The sequence below is a fragment of the Dermacentor andersoni genome, chromosome 1, assembly GCF_023375885.2.
Source record: "Dermacentor andersoni chromosome 1, qqDerAnde1_hic_scaffold, whole genome shotgun sequence".
In the NCBI taxonomy this organism is placed as follows: domain Eukaryota; kingdom Metazoa; phylum Arthropoda; class Arachnida; order Ixodida; family Ixodidae; genus Dermacentor; species Dermacentor andersoni.
This window is the reverse complement of record NC_092814.1, coordinates 14,762,824-14,775,081: the sequence shown is the minus strand read 5'-3', so window position 1 is coordinate 14,775,081 and position 12,258 is coordinate 14,762,824. Positions and strand designations below refer to the sequence as shown.

Genomic DNA, 12,258 nt, shown 5'->3' with positions numbered 1-12,258 from the left:
GTTTTCGGCGAAGCAAACATTTGCTTTTGTACACCCTCCTTGATTGCACATCGTTTTTCTGCATAGCACTGCGTGCCGACTTGGATTAGCGGCTCGCAAATGAAGATGAAATCGCGTAGACAGACGTTCGTTGTCACCGGTTGACTTTTGCTGTGTAGATCCACAGTAAATGATGTGCACGTGCATACACTGAGCCTGTGCTTCGCAGACCAGCTTCGCTCACGTGGACATCCCGGGTGACGTGGACTACCCGCGACCAACCCCCGTCGCGCTCAACATCAGCGGCGCACACAGCACGCGCGCCGATGCGGTCGTCGTCGAGGATAAGAAGACGCTGCTGCTCGAGAACTTCAGCTACGATGGCTCAGCGCCAGGTATGGATTCTAGAGCTCTTATTGGATAGTTTGCAGCTTGTTGACGAGGACCGAAACTGCAGGAACAACTCGAGCAAGTATTTGTTGCACGGCATAAGTGTCGTCAAATAGCGCGAAAGTCAACATTATCAGGAAATGGGGATCCCACAAAGTACAGAGATGTCGCATAAAAGGCCACTGGTACTGACCTCTAAAACATTTTTCATTCTGGAAAGAGTATACAAAGAATATACTATGGAGTGTCATTTTACAAACAAAGGCAAGCCGAAAATACAGGAGAATTCGGAAATATTGTAAGCCATGTAACAGATTAAAATTACAGATAATGGTGCTCGTTACGTGACAGCGTCACTGAGGTCATGCTGATTAACTTGCATTGTTCAAGCTTTGATCGTACATGATCCGCAACATGCCCGCTATCCCCTTTTAAACTGAATGTCGGTGCCCGATTTAATTGTCTTTTGACATCAAGCTGCACGCTGCGTATAACACCTCTAAATGAATAAAAACACCATCGTTTGCCACCCTGGTTAAGCGAAACATTCGAGAGCGCATCATCACCCCCCGGAGAAACTTATAGGCTCAGTACAGTTGTGCAGGGTCAAAACGTTTCCTAACGCTTGGCACTACAGAAAAAGATTGTTTCTAACGAGACTTCCAGCTTGGACCGCTTCGCTGTAGACTTGCAACACAGACCTTGCAGTGTTTTTGAGGAATGGAGAACATCAAAAAGTTAACTTTGATTAGGATGCCTTTTATCTCGTTGTTATTTGGGTATGTATTTTTTTTTTTTTGTAATCGCGAATATTACTTTTTTCTTGTGGTTCAGTGTTATTAGTGTTGGAGAGCGCTTGGACGGTGAAGAGGTCTTCTGTGCATTTGTTTTTGTAAACAGCTTCACATGTGATGCCAGTTTTCTTTTTGTGAGAATTTATCCGAAGCCCTAGGCTACAGTGTGGCCTGTTGCTTTGTGATGTTGAAGCTCATCAATAGATTGCCAGTGCATCTTACATGTATTTTTCTAATATTGGACGTCGTCGCACCTTTTATCGCCGCCGTCGTTGTTCTACGAAGAACATTCATTGAAGATTCCCCCACTCACTGCGTACTTACAGCAACGAAACTTGGCGCACCACTTAGGGACGTACTCTTCTGCCATCTCTTTATGCAACTGTAAAGGCCTCGCTTCTACAAGTCGACAGGTTGCTCCCAAAGCCACGTTGTGACTTCGTAAATGTAAGTCTCGTCATCAGGAAAATGCTTGCCCTTCAGTAATCACTTTATTATTGGAGAAAGGTGCAAGTCCGATGGTGAGACGCCGGGTAAATAAGCGGGATGACGGGGAATTTCAAAGAAGCATCAGTGGTCTTCCATCTGGATAAAATGTGAGTTGTGAACTGGGGCGCTGTCTTGCAGAAAGCGGAGGACACATCTGGTGAGCATGGCGCGTCTGTTAGTTTTGATGACTCCCAAAATTTCCTCAGTAGTTAAGCATGTTGCACCTCAGTACTCGTGGTACTGTTTGGTAGGAAAGTCATCCTCCGTGCTGGTCCTTAAAGACTGTGAGCATGACCTTGCCTGCCGAGGGTTGTGCCTTCTTAGGGGCCTTCATTACATTGACTGGACTCAGCATTACAGTAATGACCAGCTTTTATGCTGTGTGGTCAGTCCATTGAAAAAGTCCTGGTTTCCATGGCACGCCGTCAAAAGGGCCAGAGAGCATCGATCCTGCTTCCAGAAAGGTGTCAGTAGCCGGGGAACTTAGCGAACGGATAGCTTACGTATATGAAGATAGCCTTGAATGACTTTTTACATCGACCCCACACTAATCTCCACATCTTGCGCTAGGTCTCGAATGGCTATGCGATTTTTCAAAATTACCGCCTCCACTTGCTGGATTGCGTGTTCATCAATAGCGGAGTGGGGTCGACCTCCAATAGGAGCCGTTCCCACCCAAGTCCGAACAAATTTGAATCCACGAATCGAGTTCTTGACTATATCATCTGATGGGTTATCCTCCCCATAAAACTTTTTCATCGCATCGAACGCCTCTCTTAGAAAGTAAAGAAACTTTTCAACGCCTTTTTGAAACTCCTTTCAAGTAAAGAAACTTGATGACTGCTCTGTAGTTACTTGGTCCATAATCACACCTTGCACCAATGGAGCACCGATAAAATAAAAACCCTTATCAGTTCAGACTTGCAAATTGGCACGTAACCTATAACGACCTATGTCAAGTCACATTCGCAGTTTCAGCATCCTGCAATAAGCTAAAAAGGAGGTCAGCAGAAATCGCTATTGAAGGCCCCTCATATGGAAAGGTGAAAAGGGTGCACCTGTTTTAGTAGCGCGGATCACGCACTATGCCCTCGTACAGCCGCATCAATTTTACCACATAAAGGAACGTCCATCAATTATGGGGTTTTACGTGCCAAAACCACGTTCTGATTATGAGGCACGCCGTAGTGGAGGACTCCAGAAATTTCGACCACCTGGGGTTCTTTAACGCGCACCTAAATTTAAGCACACGGGCGTTTTCGCATTTCGCCCCCATCGAAATGCGGCCGCCGTAGCCAGGATTCGATCCCGCGACCTCGTGCTCAGCAGCCCAACACCATAGCCACTGAGCAACCACGGTGGGTATAAAGGGAAGTGAATGCCTTATATAATCGCAGCTATTGATGAAAAAAGGTGTTCAGTGTTGTGTGATTATCCACTACGATATACCAGCAAAATTGCTTAATTGAATGCAGCCTAAACAATGTGGGTTCAGAGTGTTCACAAGGACTAGACGACGTTAAGTTCATCCAAAAGGACTCCTGCGGGGGGGGGGCAGGGGGTTTTCTGTACGTGTCTACCTAGTGGACACGTCCATTTTGTCTGCTGCTGAACTGCTGATTGGCTGGGGGCGCCGGCCTTGTTCTGATGCGTACCCCAGCCCAGCCAATCAGAACTTCAGCAGCAGACGAAATACGCATGTCCACTAGGTGGGCACTTACAGGATATTCCCCCTGGTGCAAAAGCTTGCCTTTCAGGCACGATCAAGACGAAACCCGGCTCATTTCGCGCTGACCAACCAGAAGTGTAGTAGCAATCACAGCGTTGCGGGTTTCTCTACCAGATGCATTCTTCCTCGTCGGAAAGGGAGAGCGGCCGAGACCCGATGGCACCAAGATCCCCGACGAGAATGGAAGGTACGAATTGCATTGGATTATTTCGTAGCCGAGAAAAGCAATGAAGCACCTTTCATTGAGCAGATCAGGCAGCAGTTGTGCCACAAAACATCGCGTGAATATTTGTGTAAACGTATACACGTACTTTGTGTTCAGTTATGGGCAACTCGTGCTTGTTATATTGGAGTATTTTAACTACGATTGCGGCTAGCAACGCCGTGTAATTTCTTAGAGCACTTGTCGATGTCATATTTCCGTCGATTTTTTGTTTTTCAGAGTGCGAAAGCTTAAGGGCTACGTGAACGCCAATGTGCGCCTTACTCTGCCTGGAAACCTGACGGTCGACGACATAGATTGGTTCTCTGTCTACTGTATCACTTACACCGAGGTCTTCATCATGGCTGAGATTCCCAAAGAGCTCAATGTTCCTCCCAGCATAGGAATGCTTATGAAGGAGGTGAGTGAGCAGGCTTGCGCGCTGCGAAACACCGGATTGGGCCATCGATGGTCTACAGCGGTCCCACTAAACGCTTAGTCACTCGCCACAGCAGAAACACGTCAGCACTGCTTGTAAACAAACACGGTGGGCTTCGATAGCGCAGACGAGAGCACGGCTAACGCCACTAGATGCGCATTTTAGAGCGCAGCTCTTAATGGCCCTTTCCTTTGGCAAGCGTCCGCGTCGGCGGCGGTGGCGTAACAAAGCGAACGAGCACAAGAGCCAAAGATGAAAGAGCGAACATGGAGCGGCAGATGAAAGACGTGAGCCGCGAATGGCGGAGACCAAGAGCGGCCCCTTCAGTGGCCTGCGCGCGGGAAACTGGTTTCATGTGGACACGCCCAACCGCTCGATGCGTACTCGTACCTTGTCTCAGCCAGACCGTTTGTTTCGTACTATCGTCTGCTCGCGTCAGCTCTCGCTTGCGCTTGTTTGGTTTCCTTGGTTTAGTTTTGGCGCTTGTTTCTATTGTCATGGTTTGCGGTTGTTTTCTAATCGGATTGTATGCGCGACGCGAATTGGGTACTACTTTGTGAAAGCCAAGCGGCACCAGCGATTACACTGGAACCTTCGACGAGTCATGCATAAAAGTCTGCGTGTTTGGCCCGCAGATCAGATTTTTGACGATTGCCGACTGTGCTACGTGTCTCTCTCAAATTCTTTGCCTCAGTATATCACGAAATGAAAACACGTAGAGAGCTGCGCTCAAATTTTTCATTGGGGAGTATCGTAACCATCGGCGAAGTTTTTCGCATCTGGAAGCACGGACGCTATGCAAAATATGCCAAACTACCGTACAGATGCGCATCAAGCTCCCGTCAAAACAGAACGAAGGTTGCGGCGTCCGCGAGATGGCGCTCCCTGCGAAGAGGTCCCTGACGCGTGTGAAGTTCATGCGCACCGTTGTGCAGCTTACTCCCTCCAGTACCTGGTTTTAAAGCGATAGCGTTAAGGAGCCCATGTCGCAAAAAATCTCGCGTCAGACGCCGCATCCTCGAAAAGATTCTCGAACCACACATACCAAGGCCGTTTATATGAACCAAAGAATTCAATGAACTAATTGAATTTATCAAGCTATAATACGCTGAAAAATCGTGAACTACGACTTACGCACAACCTAAAGACATGATAGCTCTCGGACTGTAATTTGAATGTACGAGAAAACATAATTCTCTTACGCGAAAACTCAAACCCCTTTTCCAGCGTTTCTACAGTGCTCAGACTGGAGACGGCGTCTGCCATTTCCACACGCCGGCGCGTAACTATCTCAGAGTCCAAGGAGCAGTGTGCCCGCTTCCTTGAAACGCTTCCAGATGGCGCTCGCCTCCGCCGCATCGCGAGCACCAGCTCTTGCTATAATAGCAAGAGCTTGGCGGCGCAACCCGTTCCAAAGGGGACGCTCATAACATCGATCCATCGCGGCCCCTGCAAGATGCCGCATTTCTACCAGAAAGCCCGCTTTCGTGCATAGCGTTCGCCACGAGGGTTTCCCGGCAAACATTGCGGTTACATACGCTGCAGTTCAGGAAGCGTGAGAAGCAGTCAGGGATCCTTGAATGCTATTGCGTTCCATCCTTGTCCTCCAATTTTTTTAATGCTGTACTACAGTGAAGGATCGTCAGGGCAATTGCTTTTTAAATGCGTACGCATTTCTATGGCTACCTAGCGAAAAAAACCTGTCCGTTCGTCTGTCCGTCCGTCCGTCCGCCTGTCACGTAAGACAAATCGCTATAGAAAAATTATTGTATAAAGCAGACTAAATTCGAAAGGAAAAACGTTGCGGTGCTCAATAAGCAGTCAGTGAGTTCATAAAGATGATAAGGAGTGATGAGCGGTTAGATAGGTCTTATTACGATTGCTAATGTTTCGACGCGGATGGATAAGGTGTTAAAGAGCAATAAGGGCATATGATGGTATACGATCAATTCTGATAAGGTTAATCAACAGCGATAAGGGTTGATAAGTGTCGGACCATGCCGGATCAAGACAGATAAGGATTGATAAGGATCGGACCAATTGCGATAAGTTTGATACCGACCGATAAGTGTTGATAAGGCTCAGATCGAGTCCGATAAGTTTGATAACAGCCGATAAGGGTTGATAATGGTCGGATCTTTTCCGATAAAGTTATTAACGACCGGTTTATTCTGGTCGGATCAAGTTTCATAACATTGATAATGCACCGGGCTACATGGCGATGAGCAATTGGCACAATGCTTATGCATACTGAGAAAACTCCCAGATTAATTTATGCATGAATTTTTTACTTTGTACACCAATGAAGTAGTCAATAGAAATTCATCTGCCTAATTCCGTGTGTTTTTTATACCTTGCAGAATTTAAAAAAAATCGCCTCAGGCAGATAGCATAACTCTAATCGTTGAGCTGGAATGCTCAAACAGGCAGTCATTACCCGCACGAGAAGCAAAAATGCATATTCGACTGAATAACAAAAACTATCTAATTAACTTTTTAATTACATACTTTACGGCACATATAGCAATTTGCGTTTTGCAGCCGGTGAGCTCTCCCTCGGAGCAAATTTTCAGGATGACACCAGTTTCGAGACATTAATTTCCAAAGTATGCGATGAAATACATCAGCGTTCCAGTAACTCATGAGTGAATGCACAAAACGGTAGTTTGTTTAAAAAAGAAGTGGTGGGCCAGTAGTGCATTTTTACAGCAGATTTCATGGCGCATATCTCGAACCCCGTGCGATCCTTATTTTCATTTCCAAATGGATATGACTTGCAAATGCACCGGCTGCACTTCGTAAATTCCAATAGGCGTCGTAAAATAAATAATTAAAATATTAATTAACTATTTTCGTTAAAAATTCGGTAATGCATTTTGATTTCTCGCGCACTTAATGTCCAGCGCTAATCCAGCTCAAGGATTCTGCCACAGGCGATTTCTAAACATTCTGCGTGTTCTAAAGTCACGCCGTGTATCACTTGGGCAGGGAATTGCCGCTGGCTTTTCTCCCGGCCTAAAGACATGAATAGACTAGTGAAGCCAATTAAACATTAAGGGAACTTGAAAGCTGAGCGGCTAAACATCTGCATGCTAAAATTATTACTAGCAATAGAAAGCAATTCTGTTCCCTCACAAGAGGTTTGAATATGCACTTGTTATTATTAGAGCTCAGCTTATTGAACGTAGCTTTGTTAATGGCACATAGCTAATTAAAACAATGAAAAAGAATGTTATTGCACCACGGGTACACAGCGGGTAGTGTATGTGTGGCTTCAATGCAGGCGCAGCAAAGACCGGGTGATTTTAGCAACTGCGAGGCCATTGTCTCCAACCGAATACAAGTGGGCTGGCACCTGGAGACAGACACCATCACATTCCACGTGCGAGCGCAAACGAGTGAGTTACTAGGTTGATGCTAGGTTGATGGGCTTCGTTGTCAGTTCTGAACATGTTCGGTGGCAAGAATGCGTTAGTATTATATAGGAGCGTCAAAGTGGAAAAAAATTGTATGTGTCGAAAGCCGGTCGCGTGGTATATCTGTTTCGACGTTTCGGCCGGGGTCCGGCCTACATCAAGAGTGCGATTTCAAGCTCCCAGACAACAATTTTGCGCATTTTCTCGACCCATAAGAGCATGTTATGATGTTTCCGGAGGATACGATTTATATTAGGAGTTGATGCACAATATCTGAGGATAAGGTCAGTCCGTGAATCTGCGCGAGCTGGTTTGCTGCTGATGAGCCCATGACAATCCAGGTTGTCTGCTTTTTGAATCGCGTCGCATATAACAGAGGGGACGATAACGATGGCGTAGTAAGTCGTCACGGCGATGTTCTCAGTTCGATGCTTATCAGTCTGTTTTCTGTAAACTGCTGTGACAACCTTGTTGTTGTGCACGCTTACACTAACATCCAGAAAGGTGATTGCGGAGTCCGAATATGGATGGGAGAATGAGAGGTTGGATGTATTGCATTGAATTGAGAAATGAACTTGAATAAATTCCTCGCCGTGGGACCATATTTGGAATACGTCGTCAGTGAACCTTTTGGAACGCGCGGCTCTCAAGATACTCTGACTCCAGTAGGCCCATGAACATGTCGGCGTGTAGCTATATATATATATACACACACACGTACAGTGCAGCTGACGGTGGCCTGTGGTTGCCTGTTGCTGCTCTTCGGCGAGGACGTGTGTGTCGAGAGTGAGCTCCCGAACTACACTTTGCGATGTGGTGAACGCTGTTTAAATCATGGACCCGCGAAAGTGCGACATAATTCTAACGCATTTCTCTCGATTTCACAGCTGAATCGCCAATAATATTTTTCGTTCTCTCTCCTTCCGCTGCTGATGCTTTCGCTGTCTTGCACGCCGCGTTGACAGGTGGTTCAGAGCGTGCAAATGCACAGCAGTAGAGTGGAAAGATGACGTGAGAAACCCGGCCTTTCTGTCGCATTGAAGGTGCACAATTCTCTCCGCAGCTCTCTAGGCGTCGCTACAATACCCCTTGACAGCTGTAACTATCCCTGACCACCCGCAAAAGCGTTGCAGAAGCGGCAGCGCTTATTTTTCTACTAACGTGCAACAGTGCAGAGGGGAGAGAGGAGGTTGGGAGAGGAGGCAGAGAATGGAGAGAAGCAACATAGGCACAAAACGACTGAAAAATAGCTTTACCATTCTTCGCTCGCCGTTCCCATACATGGGGGGAGGGTGGGCGAGGGAAAAGTTGACTGGAGAAGGCAAGAAAACGCTCCTTCTAGACAGGACTGTGGTTGCGGACAAACTGAATAAATTTAAGGCACGGTACAGTACGTTTCAGTTATTTCTCAAAAATAAGCTTAATGCAAATTTGTCAAGCGGACTGCTGACAGAGGGTGTGCGGACGCAAAGCCGCTTCGACACTACGGAAGCGGTTGCACGTCCAGTGAACACTGCTGGGCCCGCCGCGTGTGTGGCACTGCTCGAGGTCGCGGGTTCCGTCCGCGGCATTTCCACGCGGCGAAAAACCCTCGTGTGCTTAGATTTAGGCGCAAGAACCCCAGACGGTCAAAACTAATCCGGAGTGTGCCTCTACGGCGTGCCTGAGAATCCAACTGTGTTTTGGCACGTACAGCCCCTTATTACAATGAAGGTTTAACGCTTGTGCCAGGATGCGATGTGCCGTGGAAAGCAATGACAATGCTCAACCTTCTCATAGGCTATAAACAATGGCGCACAGCAACGGCTCTAGCAAACACTGCTATCTGTGTGTCCCGTGCAGTACGCATATATACAGCAGTGGTGAAGGCAAAGTAACATTTAACATCAACTCACAACTTTCGTATTGAACTAAGCGCTAAAGAACACAAACGATTGCCGCCAATGTTCATCCATTCATTTATTAATACTGTTAGCCCATACTTCGGGCCGTTACAAGGTGGAAAATATTTGTTACAATGCTGAAAATGCTTTGGCAATCACAGCCTTGTAGACATGCAAAAATAAAATTAATGGGCACAACCTGCGACTCGCCACAAATTACAATTGCGGTAGTAGAAGCACACACAGAAACATCAATATTTCCGAGTAGTTGTAATTCTCTACAAACGAACTGTCGTGGTTAATTTGGCATCACCGCTAAATATCGTCAATTGAAGTAAACAGTACAGAAAGCTTCGCTTACATCGATTGCCACAGTGAGTGGAATCCGCATACTTGTATTGTGATATCCACAAGCCAAGTTGTATGCCATGTGGGATTTTCTTTGTGTAAATGTTTCGGTGTTCGCGCACTTTCCTTTTTTGTGCAGACACTCCTAGTTGCTCACTCGCGCTACTGACCCTGATGTTGCGCTAATAAATAAAAAACATACATAAAGGCCACCGTGAACACTGTTAACCGCAGTATCTGCTTTTAAAACAACCTATTATATGGTCTGGTGCTGTGAATCTTCGCTATGACTGCCTTGCTCATATGGTAGCGTTATGCGTAGGCAGGCGAGCAGGCGGTTTCCACTACTTCCCGCGTAATTATCGTTACTTGAAATCTTTCAAAAGTGTATTTGAAGAATGTACCATCAGCATAATTTAAGCAGCAAATAACGGATCACGCTTAATTGCCGGGACTTGTCTGTAGCCGTTTTCTGAGCACAAAAATTCCTGCAGAACCCATCTCACGCTGAATGTCGACGTTAATGCAGCTGGCATGGAAGCAATGCAGTGGCACCGGGCATTGCCAACATACGAAACGTGTTTCCAGACCGGCTCGTCTCTGGATAGATGTTATGAGCGTCCCCTTTGCAACGGGCCCATGGGTTACGCCACCAATTGCTTGCTACTATACTGCCTAATGTCCTACCTAGGTTAAAAAAAAAGAAATGGAAAAACTCCCGATGAATTCCCATAACCAAATTTTCTGACCCCCTATTGTGAACTTTGTTTTTGTACGTATGCGTTTTTTGTCGTTTCCCTACTTGCGCCAATATTCCAATCGCGTGTTACTAATCTCTATTGCGGACCTGTTTAGTTTCCCTCTGCATTCGCTGAACCCAAGGGCTTCGAGGAGTCCAGTGGTGCATAAATCAACCTCTGGGCAGATATCTTCACCTTATAGTAAAACATGCTCCATTGTTTCCCTAGCTTTACCGCAGCAAACACATGCTTCTTCCTTCATATATCTCGCTTGATAGGTGCGTGTTCTAACGGTTCCTCTTCTCGCTTCGAAAAGTAATGAGCTTCTTTTTGAGTTATCATAACTACTTTTTTTTAATTTAGTATTTTCCTCTTAAGTAGTTACTCATGGCACATTTTCTTTTTCCTTGCCGCCACCCATGACATTATTTCAGCCTCTCTGACTTTCCGCTTGACGTTCTTTGTTGCTGTATTGCGCACATGACAGGTTGCATATTTGCTGGTAAGCTACCTAGTTCTTTTCCTCCACTGTGAATCAATGTTTTTCCTGTACAGATAGATACCTGAACACTCTCTCAGTCCATTTACCTTCTTCGATATTCCTCAGCCGTTCTTCATACGCAATTTTACTGCGAGCTTCCCTCACTTCAAAACTAGTCCAGCCCATATCACCCTGCACAGCTTCATCTGTGGTCTTCCCGTGAGCGCCCAATGCGAGGCGACCCACTGACCTTTGGTTCCCGTCAAGTCCTGATTGTACCCCTGATTTAAAGCAAACGACCGCATTTCCAAACGTAAGTCCTGGAACCATTACGCCTTTCCAGATGCCCCGGAGCACCTCGTACCTATTGTATCCCTATAGCGTTCAGTGCTTCATTACCGCTGCATTTCTCTTCCCCTGTACTGTTATTGTTTTTCCTTTGTTTCCATATCTCTATTGCCGAGGGCCGGCCCGTTGTTGCACTTACTTCGGGAGCGGCCCCGTATGGGGGAGTGCTTAACGCCTGCTTCACTTCCGCCGCGGGTGGGCACGGTATTGCAATATATTGGGGATCCGCCTACGTATGGGGAGTTCTTAATGCCTGCTTCACCTCCGCCTATGGCCGGCCCGGTGTTGCACTATCTTCGGGAGCGGCCCACGTATGGGGGTGCTTAACGCCTGCTTCACCTCCGCCGCGGGTGTGCGGGGTGTTGCAATATATTCGGGATCGGCCTACGTATGGGGAGTTCTTAATGCCTGCTTCACCTCCGCCGAGGGCCGGCCCGTTGTTGCACTTAGTTCGGGAGCGGCCCACGTATGGGGGAGTGCTTAACGCCTGCTTCACCTCCGCCGCGGGTGGGCGGGGTGTTGCAATATATTCGGGATCGGCCGACGTATCGGGAGTTCTTAATGCCTGCTTCACCTCCGCCGAGGGCCGGCCCGGTGTTGCACTACCTTCGGGAGCGGGCCACGTATGGGGGAGTGCTTAACGCCTGTTTCACCTCTGGCGCGGGTGAGTCCGGTATTGCAATATATTCGGGATCAGCCTACGTATGGGGAGTTCTTAATGCCTGCTTCACCTCCGCCGAGGGCCGGCACGGTGTTGCACTACCTTCTGGAGCGGCCCACGTATGGGGGTGCTTAACGCCTGTTTCACCTCCGCCGCGGGTGGGCCCGGTATTGCAATATATTCGGGATTCCCCGACGTATGGGGAGTTCTTAATGCCTGCTTCACCTCCGCCGAGGACCGGCCCGGTGTTGCCCTACCTTCGGAAGTGGCCTACGTATGGGGGAGTGTTTAACGCCTGCTTCACCTCCGGCGAGGGTGGGCCCGGTATTGCAATATATTCGGGATTGGCCGACGTATGG

General features: G+C 47.4%; 1 protein-coding gene across 1 annotated transcript in view; it reads left to right on the top strand.

Moving 5' to 3' along the window:
* The window catches only part of LOC126545889 (protein Skeletor, isoforms B/C-like), a 341,332-nt gene that overhangs the window by 260,843 nt on the left and 68,231 nt on the right, over positions 1–12,258 (top strand). Inside the window, exons 11-14 of the mRNA XM_050193912.3 lie at positions 209–374; positions 3,496–3,568; positions 3,824–4,004; positions 7,306–7,420. Of these exons, the coding sequence (XP_050049869.2) occupies positions 209–374; positions 3,496–3,568; positions 3,824–4,004; positions 7,306–7,420 (535 nt within the window). The remainder of the gene's footprint in view (positions 1–208; positions 375–3,495; positions 3,569–3,823; positions 4,005–7,305; positions 7,421–12,258) is intronic.